A 27,214-nucleotide genomic window follows, 5' to 3' on the forward strand; every position below is an offset into this window, starting at 1 on the left:
TGAACTGGACAATAACTTTAGAATTTATATTTATTCAAAGACCTGAGGATGTCTCACTGCAAGAAAGACACGTGAATGGCAGATTAACCTGCTGCTGCTGCTTCTCCAATATGGAAGGTATTAAATATGAAAGAAATGTGGATGATGTGTCGAGATGATTGACAGGCACGTATCCCATCAACTTAACGGTCCATTAATGAGGAAGTAGCATGTCTCAAAGTTTGCATACTCTTCTGTTACACACTCATGTACTTTTTCTTCACACAAATGAAAGTAGTATAAGTATGCGAATTGAGATGCAGCACAAGGCATTTTTGTAGTACTTTCAGCTTCTATTAATAACAAAGCACTCCCGTTTCCTCTTATTAAATAATTCTGCATAATTCTGACCATTCTCTCCCTTTTTAATCAGCACAGAACTCATAAAAACATACTGTCCAAGTTTTAAGGAGTCTTTCTAGATTATGCAGAAGCTCATTAGACACGACTTACCTTTCAGCCAGAGAGCACCTAAAAAATCAGAGCGCGGATATGAACAATTCAGACGCCTGTGTAGCATAATGGAATAGAGAGGCTGGTGGATTTGCGAAAGATTCATGAAAACGCTTGCAGCTCAGAGGCTAAACCTGATCAAACCGGACCACGCTGCAGTCTCGATCCCAAGTTTAAGTGCTGTCAAAGTACAGTATGCGACTGATCCACTTTTAAACTCCCTCAACGTAACGTTCACACAAATAGCTCAGCTCTAGACATCCCTCACCCAAAACGAGCTGTCGTTCCCTGGCCCTCAGGTCCTCCAGGACTTGGTGGTAGTGCTCTTGGAAGGCAGAAATGTCCGCGTCAAACAGAACCGGCGTCTCTTCTTTCTGCCGCAGCTCCTCGAGTTGTTCGTGCAGTTTGGCCACTTGAGGTTGAAGAGCCGAGAGGCGAGAGATTTCATCCTGCCAGAGGGAACACAGGGGATTTTTTCGAATAATAAGTCACGTAATGACACAAGTAAATTAGACTTGTATATTTAGTAACTTATCAAGGAATTCATATACTCCTGCTGTCTAAAACAAATGACAAATATACTGACTTACAACCTATTAAGCAAAAATCGCTTTCATAAGAGGTTCATACACAGTTGAGTGGGGACAGTGTCTGAATATATCCAGCCTCTAACTGTAAACATTAATTATTTTCTATTTTTTTTATAATCACACTTCATAAAAACAGTCTGCAGAAACAGTTTTATTGGCATTCTCACTTTGTACATGCCATCAGAGGGGAAAAGCTCAGCCCATTTGTCAAGATCACTCCCTCATTAGCATAAACAGCCCTGAGCGAGAAGCAGCCATCTGGCATTAGAGCTTTCAAGCCGTGCCTGCCAAAGATAACGTCAGCAACTAAGAGACATTATAAATGTGATAATAGACTACCTTCTTCTGAGCCACTTTTTTTGAAATTTTCAGTTTTTGACAGAGATAACGTTAGTCCTGTTTTAAATCTGCTGCTATGCTGATGCATATGTGTTTATAGCACCACCTGAGAGCTCAATCTCATATGAATTTAAAGTAACAGTTACTAAAACAGCACAATTTGGATCAAACTCTAAAAGGGGCAGGTGTAAAAAGTTATTAAAACTTATTTGTGGGATATTCTGACCTGAAACTTACGCACTCTAGGGACATCTAAGACAATTTTTTTTACATCTTGTAAAAGGGGCATGATAGGCCTCCTTCAACCCTCTGGGGTCTGAGGTGATTTTGGTGCCACCGTAAGATGTTTTAACATACCCAGACATTTGTGCTCATTTCAGCTACTTATTACATAGTATTGGCCAACATGTATTTTTCGTATTTAGCACAAACTGTGCTACAATAATATGTGAGAATTATTGATGTACATGCTTGCATTTATTTAGAAAAAAGTATTATGCATGGTTAGAATGAAATAAGGTCCAAAAAAACACATTAAATGGGCCTAAATAAGACCCAAGAAGAGTAACCAGTTTTGCAGGCTAGAATATTTACTTCACAATTATGTGAAAATGATTCTGTTCTCTCATTTAAAGAAAACATTACAATGATTTACACTTTGTAAAGTCTATTTTGTGTCATCTCAGCTGTACATGTAGGAGTGACAATGGTCATAAATAATTCACACCTGAAGAGACAAAAGACACTGCCCCACGGGCTAATGTTCACCCATCAAGGGCATTGTAAAGCAATGTCCAGCTGCAAAAGCTAGCCCAATCTAAATGCCTGATGTATTACTTGCTTTTATTGACCATGTAAACACTATGGGTGAACAATGTATGTGCACTTACACAGCATGCACAAAAAGAATAATATTTGAAATGGTATAAAACATGTTTGCAACACTGTTGTAATAAAAACTTTCTTGTGCATTAATCCAGCATTTAATTATAATTTCTGGATGACTCTGAGACATTGACGTAGCGTAATGACAAAAGCATTAAACACAAATAAATTACCTTATAAACATGAAAAACAATTACTTTAAATTAAAATGATATTCTAAGACCTTTTATATATATTCTGCACAAAAAATTGCAGCCTTAATAACTTTTTCCAAACTTTGGTTCAATAATAATAAAATAGATAAAAAATAAAATAAATAACATGTGGCTGAATTTTCATGAACCTTAATGCATAGAAAATGCAGATTTTAGCTAGACAAGATGCTGTTCAAATTCCTGCCAGGCCATTGTTTATTTTTATTAAATAACCTCTTTTACCCAATTTAATCTGCTTTTAATCACTGTTTTTATTTGTTTTTATTTTCTCATGCTTCTCTCTTTTATTCCTGTTTATGTAAAGCACTTTGAATTGCCACTGTGTATGAAATATGCTATATAAATAAACTTGCCTTACCTTGCCTAAATAACATTATCATTTGGATACAAACAGTGACCATCTGCACAAGCAAAACACATAAAACACTGTGATAAAAAAACACAGCATATAAAAAAAGCATTTTAATAAATGGGAAATAAAATGTAAAATGCAAACGCAAATCCTTAATATTTCATGACTTGGTCGAAATAAAAACGAAACAAGAATTCCCGAACCTTCAAAGTCTGGAATAGACGTCCATGATCTTCCAGAAATGCTATCACCCGTGGGAGGGAACCCTGTTCTTTTATCCTCACTTGTAAGTAATTTTAGAGAAAAAGCATCTGCTAAATGAGTCGGTGTATATGTAAAATGTAAAAAAAAAAACAGCCCTATCTTTTTGCTGTCCACCTTCAACACTGGAAAAAGGAATAAACATGAATATTTAGATCTCATATAACTTCCAAGTGAAGTCTCTGAGTGATTCAGACTCAGCTGTGAGGTAAATGTTTTACAGACTTCACAAATTCAATAAAAACTTCAGAAATTCTAACTTGTAGCTGCAAGGTTTCTCTTTTTTTCTTTTAAAGGGACAGCTCATCCAGAAAGAAAATAATACTCAATATTTACTCTACTACAAGTGGTTATAAACCACAATCCTTTATTCTAGTGGACACAAAAGAAGATATTTTGAAGAATGCTGAAAAACGGTTACCATTGACTTCCACAGTAGGAAAAACAAATACTATGGAAGTCAGTGATTACAGGTTTTCAGCTTTCTTCAAAATATCTTATTTTGTGTCCAACAGAAAGAAGAAGCTCATACAGGTTTGGGTAATTAAATGACAAAAGTGTTATCATTTTTGGACAAACTATCTCTTTAATAAGGTGTTTATAGATCGCTGTTTATGTTTTCTATAAGTGCCAATAAGCATTAAACTATAGTTCTAATACATTTGTATTGTTTTTAATCCTATAAAAACTGTTGTAACTTCACATCATTGATGTCTGCTGATACAGATACAATTGAAGGCATAACTACCAGCTTTCTTTTGATTTTTTTTTTTCATACATTTCCCAAGTGCTGCAATGGAGAGGAGATTTGTTCAACACTTTTCTAAAAATAATAGTTTTAATAACAAAATTCCCAGTTGAATTGGTTAACTGGGCAAGTTTTAGCCAATTGGGGAAAAATCCTTATGGGGAAGAATAAAATAGGCTTTTAGTAAAAATAAAAACATGCTAAAAAATGCATTTATATAGCCAAACTAAAAGAAATAAGAAAAAAAAGAAATACTGTGAAAATGTCCTTGTTTCTTTAAACATACAGATGAAGTCAGAATAACTCATTTCTAACTGATTTCTTTTAACTTTGCCATGATGAGAGTAAATAATATTTAACTAGATATTTTTTAAGACACTTCTATACAACTTAAAGTGACATTTAAAAGGCTTAACTAGGTTAATAAGGTTAACTAGGCAGGTAATTATTCAAGCGATTGTATAACGGTGGGTTGTTCTGCAGACTGTCAGAAAGAAAATAGGGGTTAAAGGGGGTAATGATTTTGACCTTAAAATGGTCTTAAAAAAATTAAAAACTGCTTTTATTCTAGCCTAAATAAAATATAAGACTTTCTGCAGAAGAAAAAAATATTATCAGACATACCGTGAAAAAAGAGGGCTAATAATTCAAATAATAATTGAAGTAAAAATACTTCAACTGTATTATATATAAATAAAAAATTCACAGGAGATCTCATTAGTTTTTGTCTTCAAGTGTATATAGACTTTAAATTGCAAAATCCTGAGTAATCCTGCTACATATTTATAAAGATTTAAAACAATATAGCAGCATTTCATAAATAAGTGTGTAAAAAAACCTCAAAGCTATGAGATTTCATAAAGCTTTTATCAAATTTGTGAAGTCTGTAAAAACATTTGCCTCACAAGAAAACCATATTCTCTGCATCTGAAGAGACTTGGAAGGTATTATGAGCTCTAAATATTCATGTTTATTCACAGTTATTCCCTCTTCAGGTGTCGAGGGCGGACAGCAGAAAATATGGAGCCATTTTCCTGCCAGTATTTGTGCCATTATGTGACTTAACCTGAACTACACTTTCTATTCCCTGAATTATTTTATGCTATCATTTTTAATTAAACAAGAATCTTTTTAAATGTGATTAAAGTAAAATAGTTGCACTGTTTTGAAGCTTGAAAATCCTTTTGTGCGTGCGTGTGTGTCTATTTAAGCATTCAAAATACTAGGTCAATATAATACCAATACTAGGTCAAATGACTTAAAATAGCAAAACTTTAGCAAAATTTTGTTTCTAGATATACACACACTTGAAATAAGAACATCTTGAATGATAAAGATACATATTGAAATTAACATGTGAAATGTTTAACCATTTATTTTCCTGAGCAAAAAAAAAAAATTACTATGGATAAATAAAATGACTTATTTACAGAAGACAACAATTCAAGTCACTCATTTTAAAACGTAAGATATTACATGTTATGCTTTTTTATGTTATTTTATGTTTTTTTTTTATTTTAATTATTCGGAAACGTTAAATTATATTCTTAGTGCCCCACCAGTACCAATAAACAGCCATATCGCACTGCTACGAGTGTTACATTGCGTTTATACAACAGTTTGACGGCATATTCGAGCATATAAAAAAGAAAATTAAACACGGAGAGTGTAAAAACCCTTTTGTATGAGTAACTACTTTATTCCATCATTCATTCACATCTGCAGAACAGCAGAAACAGTCGCTACATCACAAACATCATTTTAGAGGTAGTATTTGAATGATTCTCTAGCCTAATGTCTAAAGTAATGACAAAACATGTGATTTTGCTCACATTTTAAGATTATAAGGCTGAATGACATGCCAGCAGTCAACAAAAATTTCCCAGTATTTCTCTGTTGCAATCGGGAGATCACAATATCTACAAAATACATACAGTACTACAAAATACAAAAGAGATTGACTTAGAAAGTAGAGTTTTTCTCTCCTAAGGACTTATTATGAAGTCTCCGTCACGATCTTGAGGCGGAACGTGAACCGCCTTTGCTCTACTTAGTATGGCAAGCTCGCGGCCAACGCACTAAATCTCCGAAATTTTTAATATTTAAAATAGGCACTATCCTTAAATAAATAAATAAACTGCATAGTTGCGATCTAAACAAATACATTCTCACCTAAAAAGCCTCAAAAGTACATAAAAGTATATAAACTAGAATTTCCAATAGTTCAGTCAAAGCAGGGTGAATCGGCCTTAAGTTGCTGTGCCCCCCGCTGCAGGAATAGGCTTCAAGAAATGATCAGATGTGCTCCTACATAAGGCACATTTAAATCAAGACTTAAATCACATCTGTTTAGCTTTGTCTTTACTGAATGAGCCCTGTGCTACGTCCGAAAGATCACACTATTATGTCTTTCTCTTCTTTTTCATTCTTTTATAGTCATTTTAACACATTTAAATGTTTTAATCTATTTTTATATAATTTTTTTATACTTGTGCCTATTATTTCTGTTTATGTAAAAAAAAACTTTGAATTGCCACAGTGTATAAAAAATGCTATATAAATAAACTCGCCTAGCATTTCCTTTATAAAAAATAACAAATGTAATTATTTTCTTAATTGTATTCTTATAACATTTTTTAAGTTTAATTACTTAGAAACTGCAAATAATGATACATAACATAATAAAATTGTGTAAACATTACTTTCTATGGACTTTAATAAAATGCAACAAATTTAATTATATTCTAATAACGTTTTATAAATTATATTATACATATATTTGATTTTGTTTTTTTAGAATTTTAATCATTTAGAAACTGCAAATAATGATGTATAACATAACACTATTGTGTAAACTTTATTTTCCTTAGACTTTAAATAATTTGGAAACCTCAAATCTGCTAATAAATTGTAATTATAATCTTAATGGATTGTTAAAACTGGGATATAACCCTGACAATCCTATTATCAAAAAGTGAACAATTTAATAAGTAAACCTGGGGAATAGTCAGACAAAGAAGGGGTTAATCACATCAAATGATAAAATCATCACAGACACCGAAGGTCTTTAGGGAGACACGTCTTTTTCTGAAAGACATATTACAGAAACAAGATCTGCGAAAAGGAGCTTGATATAGAGAACTGTCAGGTACAGAGATACTCATGGATAAAAGCAAAGACAGACTTTAAACTGGCGGCGCTTTGATCATTCACACTTTTTTAATCACGCAACTTGTCTCTTGGCTTGTTATTTCATATGCATTAATCGAACAGTCCACAGCCATCAGGCAGAGGGAGATTTCAATTAAATCATCCTATAGAAGTGCTGTCATCATAGCTAAAATTACAGAAAAATCTATCCGCAGTTAAAACCCAGCAGCCAGGCCGGTCCCCTTTAAAGGGGTCATTTCACCAGAAATTGATTTTTCTTGATCTCTTGACATGAATGATAGAATTATTGCAGACTGTTTTGTGAACCTGTCACAATGTAATGTAAAAAGCAAAGAGGCAATTATATTAAACCCGTCAGCATAACTCGGAACTTAGCATTTCAGATCCTGCACTACATTAAACAGTTTAACACTTTGCTAACTAAACTTACACTTAAAATATGAACAAAAATTTTACAGCTAATATTAGTCATTACTCATTAGTCATTTTAATATTTACTTTTACATTTTCAAATAATTAAGTAAAACATTTTGTTTGAAAACTCTGATTTTTGACTTTTTTCTAGAAATTGTATCTTGCAACTCTGACTTAATTTTTTTTTACTTGCATTTGAAAGTTTATTCATTCATTTTTTTAACTTATTTAAGTCACTTCGAACGTGACATGATTGTTGGTACCAGATGAGCTGATCTGAATATTTTAGAAACTGCGGATTTTCACGCATAACCATCTTTACGGTTTAAAATGAATGGTCTGAAAAAGAGAAAATATCCAGTGAGTGGCAGTTCTGTGGGTGCACAGAAGTTTCTTAGCACACTTTAGGCCCATTAGTACCAGTTGCCACAGCCTACCAGAGTATTGTTGCTGACCATGTCCATCCCCTTATGAACACAGTGTACCCATCTTCTGATGGCTACTTCAAGCAGGATAAAGCTCCATGTCAGAAAGCGTGAATCACCTCATCTGGTTTCTTGAACATGACAATGAGCTCACTGTGCTCAAATGGCCTTCACAGTCACCAGATCTCAATCCAATAGAGCACCACCGATGTGGTGGAACGGGAGATTCGAATCGTCGATGTAAAGCCAACAAATCTGCAGCAATATGATCCAAAATCTCTGAGGACTATTTCCAGTACCTTGTTGAATCTATGCCACGAAGGATGATGGCAGTTCTGAAGGCAAAAGAGGGTCTAACCTGGTACTAGTAAGGTGTACCTAATAAAGTGGCCAGTAAGTGTATTCTTTCCACCACAGAAAAAAAATTGTACAAGGTATTATGATAATAACGTAACTATCATAAGACCTTAAATAATAGTTTGTTTGTTTGTTTTATTTTTTGTGGCAGAAAGTAGTAACCTTAGTGAATTTATATTTCAAGCATCAACACATTAAAATACGTCCTATATATTTTTATTTTTCTAAGCAAAAAAAGACCTGTAGATTATGTTGAATGCCAAACATTATTTCACCCATGAAACTAACAAATGTAGAACTTTAAGATAAAACATATCAATTTAAAAAATTTTATTTCATTCATTCATTTACTTTTCGGCTTAGTCCCTTTATTAATTTGGTGTCGCCACAGCGGAATAAACCACCAACTTATCCAGCACATGTTTCACGCAACGGATGCCCTTCCAGCCACAACCCATCACTGGGAAACCCATACACTTATTCACACACATACATGCACTATGGACAATTTAGCTTACTCAATTCACCTGTACCGCATGTCTTTGGACTGTGGGAGAAACCGAAGCACCTGGAGGAAACCCACGCAAATGCAGGGAGAACATGCAGTCTCCACACAGAAACGCCAACTGAGCTAGCCGACACTCAAACCAGCGAACTGCTTGCTGTGAGGCGACAGCACTACCTACTGCGCAAACTGCATCACCTAATTTTAAATTATTATTAGGGAATTAAAACGAATAGAGAATAATCAGCCGATTCAATGTTATCACTCGATTGAATGAGCATTATCAGTGGTTACAGCTGATAGTTATGGGCAAGTAGGGGCCTTCTGCACCTATGTATTTTAATAACGTCTACCCCCCACCCAACCCTAAACCCAATAATCACAGTAATGTAAAAACAGATCTGGGGGCTTCTCTATTCATACAGCTGTTTTACTATGTGGATGGATGATAACAGCCTTCTGAGAATACCAGTAGGCGCAGAAGGCCGCTATAGGCCCATATCTATCAGCTGATAATTACTGATAAAGCCCATTCAAACGAGTGATAACATTCAAAGTGGGTGGAATCTTTCATTAAATAGCATTGGCATAAATTCATAAATGCTATTAGAAATACAAATATTGCCTAATGTTAGTTACATATATTATTAATATTAGTTTTATTCTCTTTTGTTCAGTTATTTATTATTAACCCAGACTTTTAATGCTATTTTTCAGAAGGAGAAAAAAAGCTGCTGCTTTCTAAAGTCGGAAACCTTTTATCAAATAAATCTCTTTTATCTGAAAAGATCAAGAAAAAAACGGAAGGTTATTTGTCTTGTCGGTCACGATAATATATCCGGCATGAATGCATCACTGCTGTTTTTTTTTTGCTTTTTTGATTTTTGATCAAATGAATACATACAGCAGGGAAAGAGCATTACCTGGCCAGACAAAGCAAAACACAGACTTTGCAAAGAGCATGGACACAGAACAGACACTTGCTGAAAGGACAAATCCACAGAGACCCTCATTCACGAGGACTAGGGGTGCATTTGAGCGAAATTTACTCGATTACTATACTTACTGTGTGTAGTGTGTACACTGTAAACAAACAAAATTACAACAACAAGGATTCGGTTACCAAGAGATTTGTCTTGTTTTAGTCCAAATATGTACAAATTCATGCTGAATACAAATATACTATAACTATTTGATTGATTCGGTTTTGCTTTATTGTGGACAAGTAAAACATTTCTAGACATGTAAATATTATTCTTTTGAGTTTGAGAATTATACTTTTTGAGTTGATTATAATCTGAAAACAAGATTATTTAAAACAAGCCAAAATTAGGTGAGTCTTCTTCTTTAAACAAAATAATCTACCCAAGCAAAATAATAATAATAATAATAATAATAACAATAATAATATATATATATATATATATATATATATATATATATATATATATATATATATATATATATATATATATATATATATATATATATATATATATATTTTTTTTTAATATGGTCAAAATTAAGTTAGTTTTACACCTAATAATTGTTAAAAATTGTTCGATATTTCAACTAGAAATGAGGCAAAGCTTCTGGGATTTTTTGCAATGCATCATTTCAATTTATTTGTATTTACTTAACAACACTGACAATTTATCTGTAAGTTTATTTTGAAATTTGCTTAAAAATATGTTGTCAGACCTTTATAGAATAAAATAAATACAAATATTTTACTCAAGCACTAAATTCAGTAATAAATTCAGTAAATCCAGAAAGATGATTTTCAAGTGGCCTCATAATTTTATATAGCTTTAATATCCATTAGTCGTCTATTTTAATGGGATAGTTCACGGAATAGTTTTCCAACTATTGAAGTCAAGGTTCACCAGTTTCCAACTTTCTTCAAAATATCTTCTTTTGTGTTTAACAAAAGAAAGAAACTCAAACAAGTCTGGCACAAACAGAGGCTAAGTAAATAAAACAATTACAGTATTTTCATTTTTGAGTGAACTATCACTTTAATATATTGTCAGAATTGACAAGATAGAGTTAAAAAATATCCAATGATGAGAACTGAATTGGGTCAGTTGGCAATAATGTGTAAAGTTTGCATGTTCTCCCTGTGTTCGCATGGCTTTCCTCCAGGTGCTCTGGTTTCCCCCACAGCCCAAAGACATGCAGTACAGGTGAATTGAATAAGCTAAATTGGCCGTAGTGTATGTGAGTGTGTGCAAGAATGTGTGGGTGTTTCCTAGTGTTGGATTGTGGCTGGAAGGGCATCTGCTGCGTAAAACATGTGCTGGATAAGTTGGCGGTTCATTTCGCTGTGGCTAACCCAGATTAATAAAGGGACTAAGCCAAAAAGAAAACAAACATATAGGTTTAGGTTTTAGGTTAAACATATTTAACCTAAATATTAACTAAAATGTTAATTGAACCACTTTAACGGAGACCAATTATGCCCATTTTTACAAGATTTAAAATAAGTCTCTAATGCCCCTAGAGTGTGTTTGTGAAGTTTCAGCTAAAAATATCCCACCAATAATTGCTCCTTATAGGCTTTGACTCAAATTGAGCCGTTTTGGTGACTGTTGCTTTAAATTGAAATGAGATTTTGCTCCCAGCCCTCTTTTCAAAAGAAAGTGAGTTACAGTATAAACACCTATGCATCAGCATAGTGGCAGCTTCACAGGGCTAAAGTTATCAATGAAAGCCTGAAAATGTCAAAAGAATTGTCTCAGAAGAAGGTAATCTATGGAGATTAGTCTTCATTTGTGCATCCTAAAACTCCACATTTTTAATGCCTCTTAGTTGCTGACATTAGTTGCGTCCCAAATCGCATACTTATGCACTATTCTACGCCATTTAGTAGTATAAATAGTGTAAGTAGTGCGTTCACACTGAAAACTCTAAAAACATTAAGTGCACTTTAATTACCCAAATGACGCACTCATTCAGCCGCTAAAATGAAGTGTGTAATGATGGACACTTCACGCACTCAACGACAGCAGGTTTGCTTACGTAGCGGAAGGGGCGGAGCTATCAGACGCACATGTTGAATAACTTTATTTATTTTGGATGGTGAAAGCAAAATTCTCCTACGAGAGTGATTTTAGTGCCTCCCGATGGTGATTGCGGCAATACTCACGGCATGTATTATCTGATAATTCGGTCGTTTATTTCACTGATTTGGCAACCGTCAAACGTCATCAGGGAAACGGTTTGAATTCCCGCTTAGTAAAAACACATTAGTGTGCCATTTGGGACGACACTACATACATATACTATCCTGTTGAGTGTGTAAGTGCATAAGTACATAGTGCATGAGTGCATAGTGTATAGTGTGCCATTTGGGACGCAGCTATTATCTTCAGCAGGTACAGTGTGAAAACTCTAATGGCTGCTTCTCACTCAGGGCTGTTTATGAAGGTGAAGGTCTTCACTTAAGGATGGGGCTTCCCCCTATGTTGACATGTGCAAAGTGAGAATGTCAATCAAAGTGTATTTGCAGTCTAATTATTATATTTTTACAATTAGAGGCTGGATATATTCACACACTTGCCCAACAACTGTATTTAAACCCCTTATTAAAGGGATTTTTGCATAAAAGATCCCCCTTAAATCATCATATGAGCCATAATACTGAATAATCAAATGACCATTTATTCTGATGTACTGTATGTTGACTTTTAGGTAGGTTTTTACTGAAAGTTTTATAAACGCAAGCTCTGATGAGGACAGACAGTAGGTCAGTTTACCCTGCAGCGCTCCAGCTGGATCCTCAGAGGTTCGGGTTCACATGCGGGTGGCGACTGCACCTTCAGCCAGTTCTCCGCCGTGGCCGCAGCCTGCTCCAGCTGCTGAAAGAGATTGTAGAAAGCCAGCACTTTGGTCTGGTAGGCCAACCACGCCAGCCGCTCGGCCAGGAGAGCGCAGAAGTCCACCCATCGAGCACGCAACTGCTGAGCCGCTTGCTGGATGTCCTCTGAGTTCTGACCGTCTTCACAAAAAAAGATCCATTAGGACAAATGAGACTCATGCATATTGAAACAGCCTTTGCCGAGGCAATTAAGCTGCCAAATGCTTTAGACTTTCAAAATAGCTAGGAATCGTCCCATAGATGTACATCTCTATCTATTATTAATCAAGCTAACATTATGCAGGATTTTATTACTTTAATTAGCAACAAAATGCAGATTATTGCTTTCTGAATTAGATATCTCTGAAGCTTTCTCACTGAAAAATGAGAGCAGGTTTGAATAAAAGTCTTGCTTTTAGAAGATATTCAAAGATATTCACACTGAAATTGATGTGCTTATGAAAGTAATCCATTTTATTACCGCTGGTAAGTTGATCCACCAAAGCCTGGGCTGAGCGAGTGGCTTCTTGCAACTTCCTGAACTTTTCGGGTTTTTCTCTGTCAATTGCCTACAAATGATCAAAAGAAAGTTCAATACATTTTAAAAAGCAGTGCTTTACATATAATTTTAAAATATATTGTACTTAATTTGAATATAATATAATATAATATAATAAATATAATATTTAAAATAATATAATACAATACAATATAATATAAAACATTATAATATATGATATAATACAATACAATACAATACAATATAATATAATATGATAATAAATATAATATTTAATATAATATAATATAATATAATATAATATAATATATAATATAAAATATAATACAAAACAATATAATATATAATATAATACAATATAATAAATAATAATATAACATAATATAATATAATACAATATAATATAATGTAATATAATATAATATAATTTAATCAATATAATATAATATACATTTTAATATAATATAATATAATAATATAAATTTTAATATAATATAATATAAATTTTAATACAATATAATATAAATTTTAATATAATATATAATATAAAGTCATTTGTATGTATTTTTCTTAACATTGATCATTAAAAACAGACATAAACACTTCATTGAACATGTACACATAGATGTTGTCTATATCCCATATAACTGATTATACAACAGTTCTGTCTGGTTCTCGAATCTGATTGCACAAGGGTGAAGAGGCTGTCCGAGTGCTGATATTACATTAATGTCACGACTATCAGCACTCGAACAGCCTCTTCACCCTTGTGCATTACTCCGCCCACACCAGCGACATCAAGAAGGCAAAACAACTCTCTACACAGTTTGACAAATATTGCAGCTGTTGGACAACATAATGGACTTTTGAAGCTTATTTTAGTAAAGAATGTAGTTGTTTAGATTGCAATTGCACAGTTTATTGATAGTGTCTATTTGAACATTTGTTTTCATAAATTCTGGTCCTTTAGCGTGTCTGCGACCGTCAGTGAGCACACACAACCACTAATTCGAAAGAATAGTAAGTGTCTTTATTTTAGTCTACTTTGAAATGTTATTTGTTTAAGCTATATCTAAAGGCATTAATTTGGTCACAGTCATCTGTTATTTACTCCGAAGCAAATAGATTTGACTGCAATGTTAGGTTTAGCTCAATGCTGAATGAAAACTTGGTTGTGATTCTTTTGACGGATTATTCTTTTCTTTATATTGTTGTTTGTTAAATGTTACTGATTAATAAATTAATTCATATAAATTGCAGTAATTTTTAATGAAAAATATTTTTGCAATGCAAATTTATACGACAAATACGACAAATACTTCACAGTCTGTTATCCATTCTATGTTACATTCATTTGTTGTGCAATACAGGTGAATCACTATAAAATGTGTTTATGTGGTCTTACCAGCACTTTTTCATAGAGATCTGCCACACTGCCTTCTTTACGGGAGATTGAGAACTCGGGATTTTGCAAAACAGCCTCGGACCGAGTCATAAAACTGTGAATTTCAGTGAAGTCCACATCAAATCTGCAGGGACATCGATGAGAGAACAGCAAAACAAATTAGTAATTCTTGGTTGTTTGTTAGGCTTTTGAATGTTGTTGGGATTCAGGCATTGATTAGCATTTTCCCCATCACTGCAGGCTTTGTTTCAGCGTCCTTTCTGAACTCAAAAGTGATTATTTAGATGGGAAGAAAAAGCCTTCTCTGCAGAAAACCACAGTCCTGATCAGTATCTCAGATTTACACTGAAAATATATATGTAAAACCTCCGCACAACATAAATTCCTTTGAGAATGTGTGCTGAGGACTCCAGTGGACACAAGAACATAAAAACAATGATTTTTCCTGTTTGTTCAAACTACTTATTTAAAATCAGCTTAAATCAACACAATTCTTGAGTTTGTTTTTGTTACAACTTATTAGTTTTATGTTCAATCCACTTATATTTATTCATACTGGGTCCAGAAAATATTACCATACCACCCCATATTTACCCTCTTTACACTGGCTGGATTTTAAATTCTGTATTGATTATAAAATATTGCTTATTACCTATAAAGCCTTAAATAATCTAGCTCCTGTTTATCTCACCAACCTTCTGTCTCACTACAATCCAACTCGTTCTTTAAGACTTTAAAATCAGGTAGTACACAGAATAGCAAAGTCTACTAAAGGAGGTCGAGCCTTCTCATTTATGGCTCAAACACTGGACTTCGAGGGCAACACATATACTTAATAAATGCACTTCATTTAACATGTGCACACCACCTAAATGCTATAAAATGGCAGGTTAATGATGTCTGTATATAATAACTTATAATTGATTGTAATGCAATAATGTGCAACTTTTGTAAAGCTGCTTTAAAACAATAGTTATTGTAAAAAGAGTCATACAAATTCACTTGAATTGATAATTTATTTAAAACAATTAGGTTAACTTACTCGATTTATAAGGAATTGCGTGAAATCCAGCAGTGTAGATCTACATTAATATTCACTTAAAAATATAATATAAAATAAAATCACATAAAACAAAGATTTCTGCTGTTATCTCAAATGACTTGATTAAAATTTGCAGATTTTTTCAAATATAAAATAGTTGACAACTGATTTGTATTATGTTCAATCTACTTAGATGGTAAACATAAATGAATAAATTATATTTACATCTAAATATACAGTATCTTTGAAGTGGATCAAAACCAAGTTGTTCTTAAACTATTGAACACCAATTCCAAGGATATTACAGCTAACAAAAAAAACTAAAACTAAAATCTAAAATCATTTTCGATAACTGAAATAAATAAAAAACAAAACCGTATTGTGTACATACAAAACTAACTTTAACTACAGTTAAAGCAAAAATGTCCATCATTTTTGTCTATGTAAATGTATTTCATATGCAAGTCTACTGTAAGCCTTTTAGAAGTAAATCTATTTACTTCGCGCTGTAGGTGTTTGACCTGTACAGCACCTCAGAGTCTTGATGCCATTGGCCATATCAAGCTGGTTCTCCTCGAGTCAGTTCTCGTTGTTTCTCCCGCGACAAAAACATTGAGTGGACATGACAGCAGCACGGTGACAGCATTAAATACAGAGACTTGGAATTATTAATCTAACACATTTGTGTCTAATAAATAGGTTTTATTTCTGCCTTATTAATAGGAATCGCGAACAAATCGCTCTTTTTATCCGGATCTTCAAAGTTAACCGGTGGAACTAGTTCCCCAAATCGAACTGAATCGTTTTTTATTTACGTCTCCAGTAAGCACTTTTATCCAGAAACTACTTACTTTTTAACATGCCAAATACCCCCCTCTGACTCGAAATAAACCATTATATACTGAGTTATTCAGTTATTAGAACAGTACACTGAGATCAGATTTGAGAAGCAGTAAACCGATAATACTGCGCATGCATGATTGAGCAGATGGTTAACCAAACACAAACAGTACATGACAGCCTGCTGTGAGAGAACTAAACTTGAACAACTGAAGCACAGGTAAACCAGGGGCTTAAATGAGAGGATCTGACAAAAACGATCTGACAAAATTTCATAACAGAAACCGTAACGGACTTTCAATAAGTGAATCATGCTTCAGTTGGGTTGCAAAACTAAATTGTAGAAAATTTTCAGATCGTAGTGATGTTTTAACTGACCGAAATTATGATTGCTGACTACATCCAATATCTTTGGTAAGTTGTAGGCTGTTGTATTTGAATTGGAGAATGTGTAGAAGGTAGTGGTGGATGATTGTGGTCATTCTTTGTGATTGTGGTTTATTCTGATGATTTTGAATCTTGCACCTAACAAATATCCTGTTCAGAAAAAAAAAAACTAATACTGAAACTAACAAAAACTAAACTAAAACTAAGCAATTTAAATACATAAAAACTAATCAAAACTAATAGACCTGCTACTAAAAAACTAATTAAAACTAACTGAATTTGAAAACAAAAAGTCAAAAGGAAATAAAAACTAAAACTAATGAAAAATCCAAAACTATTATAACCTTAACCTCTTGTCTCTGGAATATTTTTAAATGATTTCTGCTCCACGTTAAATGTTGACTCATGTACATGTATAAATGTGTGTGTGTGTGTGTGTGTGTGTGTGTGTGTGTGTGTGTGTGTGTGTGTGTGTGTGTGTGTGTGTATTTATGCTGGGATGACTTCACTAGAAATTTTATTAGAACAGTAGATCAGTAGTTCCCAATGACTCCAATGGGATTGCATTAAGAGGAAAAAATGTCATATGTAAAAGGGAAAAACTATAATCTTAAGTGCTTTAATTAGTTTCATTTTCAATTAAGGTTTTTCATTTACCACTGTGCAGAATAGTAGTATTCATGCATTGGATGCTTTCGGCTTTATTAACAGCAATAATGTTCTGAGATCAGTCTATTTTTAATTGCGGAGTCCATATGTTACATCTAAAAGCAATGCATGTTATTAAAGCAGGTGTTATTTCTGAACTGCAATAGTTAACGGAACATTCTGGTTTTCCAAACGAAGATTGATTGCTTCATAGGGAGTAAAGTGTGTTACATTCACAAGATAATTCAAATGAAACAGATTTGATCTTGTACTCATTTTACTCTTGGGTTTCATTTCAGTCAATTAACTGAAATGTGTGTCATAATTATATTAAGTTACACCAACACTAACGTTTTTTTGTGTGTTGCCATCATGAAAAGGTTTTACTTAAAGCAGATTTGGCTAATAAAAAGTAATTATGAAAATTCTAAAAACTAGTTCAATTAAAAAAAAAAAGTGTTTAAAGAGAGCTATACAATAACCTTATTAGGTCACACTATATTTTGATGGTCCGTTGGCTGCAATTACATGCCAACTAATTCTCATTAGATTATAAGTAGACTGCTAGGTTGAGGTTAAGGTTTCTTATAGTCAGTTAAATGTCTGTTGAAGGAGCAGTATCAACGGATATTAAGCAGACAGTCTTCTAATACTCAAATCCCCCATCAAAATAAAGTGTTACCCATTAGTATTCAAAATTTACAGACTTTTATAATTGTTAAAGATAGAAACTTAAAATTATGTGATATAAACTTTAGTGATATCAACTCAGAATTGTGAGGAACAAACTGAGAATTGTGCAGTATTGTATGAAATCAGAATTGCGAAGAGAAAATATATAGTAAATAAAAAATTTACTGCTGTTATACACTCACCGGCTACTTAATTAGGAACACTTAGGTCCAACTGCTCATTAATGCAAATTTCTAATCAGCCACTCACATGGCAGCAACTCAATGCATTTAGGGATGTAGACATGGTCAAGACGATCTGCTGCAGTTCAAACCAAACATCAGAATGGGGACTAAATGTGATTTAAGTGACTTTGAATGTGGCATGGTTGTTGGTGCCAGACTGGCTGGTCTGAGCATTTCAGATACTGCTGATCTACTGGGGGGTTTTCACGCACAACCATCTCTACAGTTTACAGAGAATTGTCTGAAAAACAGAAAATATCCAGTGAGCGGCAGTTCTGTGGGTACAAATGCCTTGTTGATGCCAGAGGAGAATAGCCAGACTGGTTTGAGCTCATAGAAAGGCAACAGTAACTTAAATAACCACTTGTTATGACCGAGGTATGTAGATTTCTGCTGTGACATTTAGATGGTAGGGTAAGAGTTTGGCGTCAACAACATGAAAACATGGGTCCATCCAGCCTTGTATCAATGGTTCAGGCTGATGGTGGTGGTGTAATGGTGTGGGAGATATTTTCTTGCCACACTTTGGGCCCATTAGTACCAACTGAGCATCGTGTCAACTACCACAGCCTACCTGCTGACTATGTCCATTCCTTTATGACCACAGTGTACCCATCATCTTTTGGCGGCTACCTCAAGCAGGATGCGCGCCAAGTCTCAAAGCGCGAATAATCTCAGACTGCTTTCTTGAACATGACAATAAGTTCACTGTACTCAAGAGGCCTCCACAGTCACCAGAGCTCAATCTAATAGAGCACCTTTGGGATGTGGTGGAACAGGAGATTTACATTATGGATGTGCAGCCGACAAAGCTGCAGCAACTGCGTGTTGCTATCATGTCAATATGGACCAAAATCTCTGAGGAATATTTCCAGTACCTTGTTAAATCTATGCCACGAAGGATTAAGGCAGTTCTAAAGGCAAAAGGGCGTCCAATGCGACAGTAAGGTGTACCTAATAAAGTGGCCGGTGAGTGTATGAACTCAGAATTGAAAGGAGAAAAGTTTAAAATAGTGCAATGAAAATTGAGAACTGTGTGGAATTGTGCAGTACTGCATGAAGTCAAAATTGCAAAGGGAAAAAGTCAAAATTGTAGTGAATCATAAGCAGAAAAACTGTGCAACAAACTCAGAATTAAGCTTTAATTTACTTTAATTTAGCTCAAGCTTTATTTCAACAGTTCTCGATCTCAAAAGCAGAAACACTGAACAATCATAAAAAAGTCTCCTATTTCTGTTGTCACAAATAGATCCAACACGTCCAGTGACCTGTGATGAAACCGAAACACACAAGCTCACCTTTTCCGCAGTTCTGAATCCACGACAATCTGTCTCTTTTTCTGAGGTGGAGGGGTGGACATGCCCTCCTTAGTATGCTTCACCATCTTCTTCTGGTTCGTGGTCACCTTGGTGACAGTTGCCATGGTTGTGTGCGTGATCTCCGACTGGGATGTGGTGACAATAGTTGAAATCTAAGAGGGGACGAAAGTTAAAGTAAGACATGCATTGTGCGAGTGTACGGAAGTGTACTGATTTCTGGAGTGCACATGAAAGAGAGGCGGCGAGATGTATAGTGAGAGCGCTTTATTTATTCGGAGCGATGGCAGGGAAAGCCGTATCAAATTTCGAGCGAAATAGAAATAGATGGAAGAGTATTGCGGAAGAGATGAGACACAGTAAATGGAATGGCATTAGCATAACCACCTTGGTGCTGGTGAGCTGAAGCGCCTGCACCAATTTGTCCCAGCGCTGAGCAAACCTCTCCAGCTTTGCTTCCAGCTTCCCAGCGGCCTCTTTGCTCTTGATGTTAGTCAGCAGATCCTGGACGAGCGAGCAAAGCTTGTCCATGGTCTGCCTCTTCAGCTCCAGGTCTGCTTTTAAAATCTGAGGAAAGAAATTTGTTATGTTCTCCTATGCGTCATTCATCAACTTATATGACAATTCTCACTTTTTCTAGGAATTGTGAGGAAAAAGTCTTAATTATAAGAAAATTGTAAGAAAACATTGGGAGTTACTGTATAAATAGTAAAATACTGTATACATTTAGAATTGGCAGATGCAATTATACACCTCATTTTCTATTTAATTATGAGATTTAAATACATTTTAAATCTCACATTATTTTCAGCTGAATTAGCTTGTCGGATGGTCATCATAACCACACTTAACGTACCAAAAATACTTACTAAATATTTAAAATAAAGAAATATAAAATAATACTTATTTTTTTGAAATACAAATTTATCACATCATATATCATTAGAAATATATATATGAATGTTTCAAATTAAAAACAAGCCTATTGTCATTTAGGAAAATTATAAATAACAAACTGGCCAGCACAAATAACATTTCTTGGTCAGGATTTTACCATTTGAATAAAAATAACAATGATAATGTAGAGCAGCGGTGCCCAAACTTCTTGTTATGAAGGTGTGTGTTATCAAAAAACAAATTTAATAGAGGCCTATGGGCCGAAGGCAAATACACCAAACTGCACTGTAAAAAATGCAGGGTTCCACACATTTCATATAGGTTGTCCCAACACAAATCAAAAATGTGTGAAACAGACAACATAAATGATATACATTTAAAGTCAGAATAATTAGCCCACTTGAATTATTAGCCCTCAAATTATTAGCCCTCTTGAATTTTTTTCCCCAATTTCTGATCAACCAAAATAATGTTTCTAAACATTATTGGTTTAATAACTAATAACTGATTTCTTTTATCTTCGCCATTTTGCTAGATATTTTTAAGATAGTAGAATTCAGCTTAAAGTGACATTTAAAGACTTGATTATTTAGGGTCATCAGGTAAGTCATTAGCTATGTTTCCATCCAAAGATGCAAACTAAATGTATGTGCAAAACTGGTATATCGCATAAAAGACATGCAAATAAAGCAGCATTTTCATCCAATGAGTTAAAGAGAACAAAATTGTCACATCCTGATTAACTGCCGCCAAATATCCACAGTAAAAACTGAATTTATAGCGGAAGGAGAAGCTGCGTCAATCTTTTCCTTATTTAATAAATGACTTGAACCTCAGTATGCTGACATGCAATAAGTGTGTGGTGGAATTTGAAGGCATTAGATGTGGAGCACTGATGCTCTTAACAATTCTGGAGGTAATTAATAATCAGAGTTGGATGTAACACATTTTTATAGTAAAGCGTTACTGTTTTCTAATGACATTTTTGCGGAACGCAGGAATGTAACAAATTACATTTTCAATCTGTATAATTTGATTACAGTTACTAAAGTCAATGTAATTGTGTGCAGGTTGTGTAAATGATGACAGTTTTTATTTTTGGGTGAACTGTCCCTTTAAGGTTGAACTTCATCTATCAGTTGATCTCGCTCTACTATTATGTTGTAATAAAATTTAGCCATTTATATGCATTAAATGCAACTTATAATTTGAGGGGGAAAAAAACTTTCTTAAAAATTAAGAAATGGTAGAAGCATGGAAAAAGCTTATATTATTGTTATTTGTTGGCACTTATTGCCATATAAGATAAAAAACTATTTTACTGATTATTTATCTGAAAAACAAACAGCCATTGATTATCATAGAATTTTTGGATTCTGCAATGCATGTCAATGGCTGCTTTTTGTAGGACCACTCACTTAATTTACTTGACAGAATGCAAGTAAAGGATGATGACAGTTTCACTTTTGGGTGAACTATCCCTTTAAGCTTCCTGAATGCAAACAATGACAACCTTACAACTTTTATCACACAATCAGATCTTACAACTCTGAGAAAAGTGGTAGAATTGTGCAAAATAAACTCAAAAGAATAAAAGGCAGAGGAAAAATTATCAAAACATTTTTTAAGCAAGATGCTAATGGTCTAATCCGATTTAATGATTAATGCTAAGCTAATCTAAACTGTATTTACAAAAAAAATAAGGTCGGAAATTTAACAAAAAGCCAGAAAGTTTTTCCTCCGAATTTCAACATATAAACCCAGACATAAACTCATCAATCATAATTGTGTTTTATAACTCTGAATAACAAGAATAAAATGTCTGAATTGTACATAAATCTCAGAACTACAGGAAAAAGTCAGAATACAGACATATAAAGCCAGAAAATGAGCTCCATTTTAAAGATCTAAGCGCAGAGTCTAAAACGCATGGCGCAAAAGCACTAGCGGCATGTCTGAATTCACTTTTGCTATTTTAAGAACGGAAAAATAAGCTCTGCGCCCCGGCGCATGGTCTAACAAGGTTGTTCTTATTCTCTTAATAAGTTATGGGTGTGTTTAGAGCATTACATGCATTAAACCAATCAGAGTCTCATCTCTCATTCCCTTTAAGACTCAGTCACGTCATGGCGCACTTCCTTTTTACTGTACATGGTGGACTTTGTAAGTGGAAAAACTGAACACTTCACTAGCGAGAAAACAGTTAAACAGACCGCCTGCAGCATAAAGTTAAAGAACGAGCCTCCTCCATTCGGCCTTACTTTCTCTTTACTTTTACTTTTACACTCATAAGTAGGGCCAGACGGAATCTGCAGATGTTTTTTGCTATTTCTGCGGAGAATTTTGGTAAAAGTCAGCAGATTTCAGCAGAATTATTTTGTGAGTATCCGAACTAAAACCTTAATATTTACAATAAAAAAATTATATCTTTTAACTTTTATTTAATGTTTAAAATGCAAATCCAATTAGATTCACTTTATTTGGTAAATAAAGCAAGTTTGTCTTATAATATATCTAGTAAAAGATAGAAAATATTACTTTACAAACTGCATTGTACATAAATCAGATGAACATTTTCACATTAGTCAATAATATTACTGAAAATAATAAAATAAAAACTAAATTAATAAAGATTTACACACATTTACTCATGTAAATGAACAGAATTCATGATGAGCTAAAAATCTGCAGAAATCTGTGAAATTTTGCAGATTCCGGATGGGCCTACTAATGAGAACTAGATTTGCTATTTAAACAACGTGGTGCAAAATGTAAAAATTAAGGTTGTGCTGGTCTGTAAATAGCAACAAATCACACCAAACACATCTTGCACCTTATAGCGCTGGGTATATGATAGGGCCAATAATCTCTTAGTTTTCAATTAGGAAAAAAAAGAAGTCAGAATTGTGTGTTATGAACTCAGAATTAGGAGAAAGGAATGCTTTTGTCTCAATTATATTTCTTAAAATTCTCTAACACTGTCTGGGAATCATGCTGCATTCATAAAAAGCCCTGATTTCAAACCCAGCACAAAAGATTTCAACACCACGCAACATTAACAACCCATTTTACTTTAGTAATGTGAAGATTTAACATGTCATGCAGCATAATCAACAAGAATAAAAATACTTTTTTTCCCCCATCAGTATTCGATTGTTAATTATGTAAAGTAGGGCTGCTTTTAATGCATCGGTGAGTCTGGATTACGTGTGGCCACTTACCGCCAGCTTCCGCAGGTTGGCGGCTACTTCATTTGGGTCATTTGTGCCACTGCTTTGGATGGACTGGACCAACTCCTCCTTTTGAGTCAGCCAAGAATCAAACAGCAGCTATAAAACAAGCGCAGCGGATTAAAGGGAGATTGTGAGATGTGTTCTGCACTGCTGCTTTTCCTGTTTCGCTTTTTTTTTTAGCTCTGGTGATGTTATCGGCTGATTCTCTTGAGAAAAAGGGGGTCTTCAAAAGCGTTATGTTTCCCCAGACATGCTCTCATTATAGTCATTTAATTCAAAAGAAGATTTCAGAGCTGCTAAATGCATTGCAAAAGCTTTCTCGGGCACGTTCTGGAAGGATTTGGTATACCTGCTCCTCAGAGAAATGCTGCCAGCACAGCAGGATCTTTTGAAGGAGGATCCAACGCTCTTCAGTCCATTTACAGATCGCTGCCCATCGTTCCCCAAGGTTCTGTGGAAGTAGCGTGGAGGTGTTAGGGAAAACCAATTCAAGTAAACAAAACATTATACCACACGTCTTGTTTACACTTGGTATTGTGATGGGTATTTTTGTATTGGGTCAGAAATAGAGGAGGGCGTTTGAAAACTGTTTTTACCCTCATGATGTGTGTGACGAGGGGGCGTGGCCGAGAGCCGTGGGATCCGAGGCAGGTGCGCACCGCAGGTGTATCCACTTACGCGGTGGCCTCACCCCGTTCCCACGGCTCTCGGCCACGCCCCCTCGCCACAATGTGTATTAGAGAGGACTTTCATTCTTCATTATTTTGGGAAAATGACCAGCCAACAATAATAGAATCTCTCATGATTCTATATTCTCATCAAATTCTAGATTCAGTCTTTAAAACTGGCCGTAAATTTCGTTTTGGAAATGGTGAATCGCAGATATAGGCAGGTAGACGGATGGACAGATAGATGGATGGATGGATGGATGGAGACAGACAGAGATAGATAGATAGATAGATAGATAGATAGATAGATAGATAGATAGATAGATAGATAGATAGATAGATAGATAGATAGATAGATAGATAGATAGATAGATAGATAGATAGATAGATAGATAGATAGATAGATAGATAGATATAGATAGATAGATAGATAGAAAACAAAGATGGACAGATGGACGGAAAAAAAAGACATGGATGGATGGATAAGAAAACAAAGATAGAAAGATCAACAGACAGAATATACAGCTTATTGCCAAAAGGAAACAATCCCACACACTATCAATACGTGCTGAACGATGTATTAAATTGAATGTAGCATTTTGGTCTCACGACCTTCATCAGGCATATATACATAGACTAGTACTTCTTTATCTGCTGCATACAGTATGATTAATATGATTTCTATGTATACATGTTTGATGAAGGTCATGAGACTGAAATGCTACATTTTATATTTATATATATAAAAAAATAACACACATAAGCTGAACAGACTTACAAGGCACCACCGACTGGCTTTATAGTCACATTTTATAAGCACATGTTGGACTCAATCTTTTTGTCAGCTTGTTTTCTTTCAATTAGGACTGGTTTTTGTGTTTATTTTTGGAACTGACTGACTGTAAGCCTCATTGATCAGAGAGATTGAATCAGTGAGCTTTAAGAGGTCTTTTTATAATTCAGAAGCATGTTTATCAAGCTTAAGTTCACATATGGACATGAATGATTGCAACAAATAAATCCCTTGGACCTGTGCATGTGTGGATACATGCAAGCTATACAACTCACACTCATGTACAATATTACAGACTTTCATTTTCACAGAGATTAACTTTATCTCTAGATTAAGAAATGACTGTGAACAAACAGTTTCAAGCATTAATACAAACCCAGTCCTAATTAAAAGAAAACAGATTGTAACACAATATTTGGCGATACTGTAGCATAACATGATTTATAAGGTCTTTTTAGAACAGTCATAGTTTGCCCTTTTGTAGCTACAAAATAAAAGCATTTCAAAACAAACTGTCTGGTTAAACATTAAAACATACTATTGTGATGATCACAGTACATACTTTTAAATCAATAGGACCTTTGATCAATCACTTATAAAAAAACGAAATTTGTTACACTCCTAATCTTTATGAAAAGTGTCATGAAATTTTGATTGACCTCAGACAGTCAGGACTTTAGTTAAACACCTCATCTGAAAGATAATGTAATTCCAAAGGTATTATTGGGTTTTCAATAGACTTTTCAGTAGAATTCTTTTAATTAAGTTTGTTCACTTTCAAGCAATTTCCTGATTTATTTAGGGTCAGGGTCAATTTAAGGTCAACTCAAAATGTTAAAAATCCCAGTTATATGTATGTATGTATGTATGTGTGTTTTCTGATTTCAAATCTAACACTGCCAAATAACTGAGATATAAACAGAAAACCACACAGAGAGACAGCTACAAATCTATGCTTACGGCTGTGAGTTTGTGTTAGAATCAGAGGTGTTAGGGGAAAGTTACACCATTTTTGCCTTCAGAACAAATATGCAATTTCAGTTTAAATACCATCTGGCTAGAATTCTTCAACAGCAAGTCCCAAAATATTTAAGAACGAGGTCAGCAGAAAGACTGTATATGGTCTTTTAGTAGCTGTTCGAATGCATTTGCCCACACTTCTTCATATTCAACTACTTCTGGTAGCTCAAAAAGATGTAAACCAGCTGTATTTCAATATTTAGAATTGTTCACTTGAGACTGGATCAATTACAGTTCATCAAAATGTTAGGTGTAAACAAGGACCTACTAAAAAAACAACACCACCTTTTGGAAATAGGTTCATTTTACAAGACTTGTAGAGGTAAACAGTTTTTTACCAGTTTTAAATACAGTTTAGATTAGCTTAGCATTAATCATTAAATCGGATTAGACCATTAGCATCTTGCTTAAAAAATGTTTTGATAATTTTCCTATTACGTACTGACTCTTCTGTAGTTACAACCTGTTTTAAGACTGACAGAAAACAAAAATTTCAGCATAGGCTCATTGTGGATACCTACACCCGTCTAGATTTCTGGAGAACACGAATTATGTGCATTTCGCCTTTAAAACGAATGCTACGGAGCGGTGTGATGCTGCTGCCAACTTCTGTTCCTTCCAGCGCTAGCAGCTGACCAGTTCTGTGTGGACCGCTTTTTAGGTGTTTGCCCAGAGGCTCACCACGTAGGTCGCCAGATTTGGTACGCAGAGCGGAGTTGACCGCGATGACAAAATTTGAGTCTGGTGAAGAACGGTTCCAGAAACCAGGTAAAACAAAAGCCAAAAAACAAAACAAACAGGCTAAAAACATGGTGAAATCACACGGCTGCTACGGCTTTATTTTTTCTTCTTCTGCTGAAGTGTATATTGCACCCTCTGGTGGATTTACAAGAGGATATGCAAGAGATATTTGAG

The 27,214-nt window shown here is 34.4% G+C and overlaps 1 protein-coding gene across 28 annotated transcripts in view; it reads right to left on the reverse strand.

The window, feature by feature from the left end:
* Window positions 1–27,214, reverse strand: part of dmd (dystrophin) — a 249,405-nt gene that overhangs the window by 149,320 nt on the left and 72,871 nt on the right. For all 28 annotated transcript variants that reach the window (XR_015475971.1, XR_015475970.1, XR_015475969.1 and 25 more), the window contains exons 14-21: window positions 24,168–24,269; window positions 23,807–23,914; window positions 20,076–20,255; window positions 19,671–19,843; window positions 14,539–14,662; window positions 13,095–13,182; window positions 12,513–12,754; window positions 761–941 (exon numbers count right to left, since the gene is read on the reverse strand). Coding sequence is in view for 24 of the 28 variants with exons in the window: in XM_087236510.1 (XP_087092636.1) it covers window positions 761–941; window positions 12,513–12,754; window positions 13,095–13,182; window positions 14,539–14,662; window positions 19,671–19,843; window positions 20,076–20,255; window positions 23,807–23,914; window positions 24,168–24,269 (1,198 nt within the window). In the remaining 4 variants the exon portion in view is untranslated. The remainder of the gene's footprint in view (window positions 1–760; window positions 942–12,512; window positions 12,755–13,094; window positions 13,183–14,538; window positions 14,663–19,670; window positions 19,844–20,075; window positions 20,256–23,806; window positions 23,915–24,167; window positions 24,270–27,214) is intronic.

Source organism: Danio rerio, chromosome 1 (assembly GCF_052040795.2).
Source record: "Danio rerio strain M-AB ecotype USA chromosome 1, GRCz13ab, whole genome shotgun sequence".
In the NCBI taxonomy this organism is placed as follows: domain Eukaryota; kingdom Metazoa; phylum Chordata; class Actinopteri; order Cypriniformes; family Danionidae; genus Danio; species Danio rerio.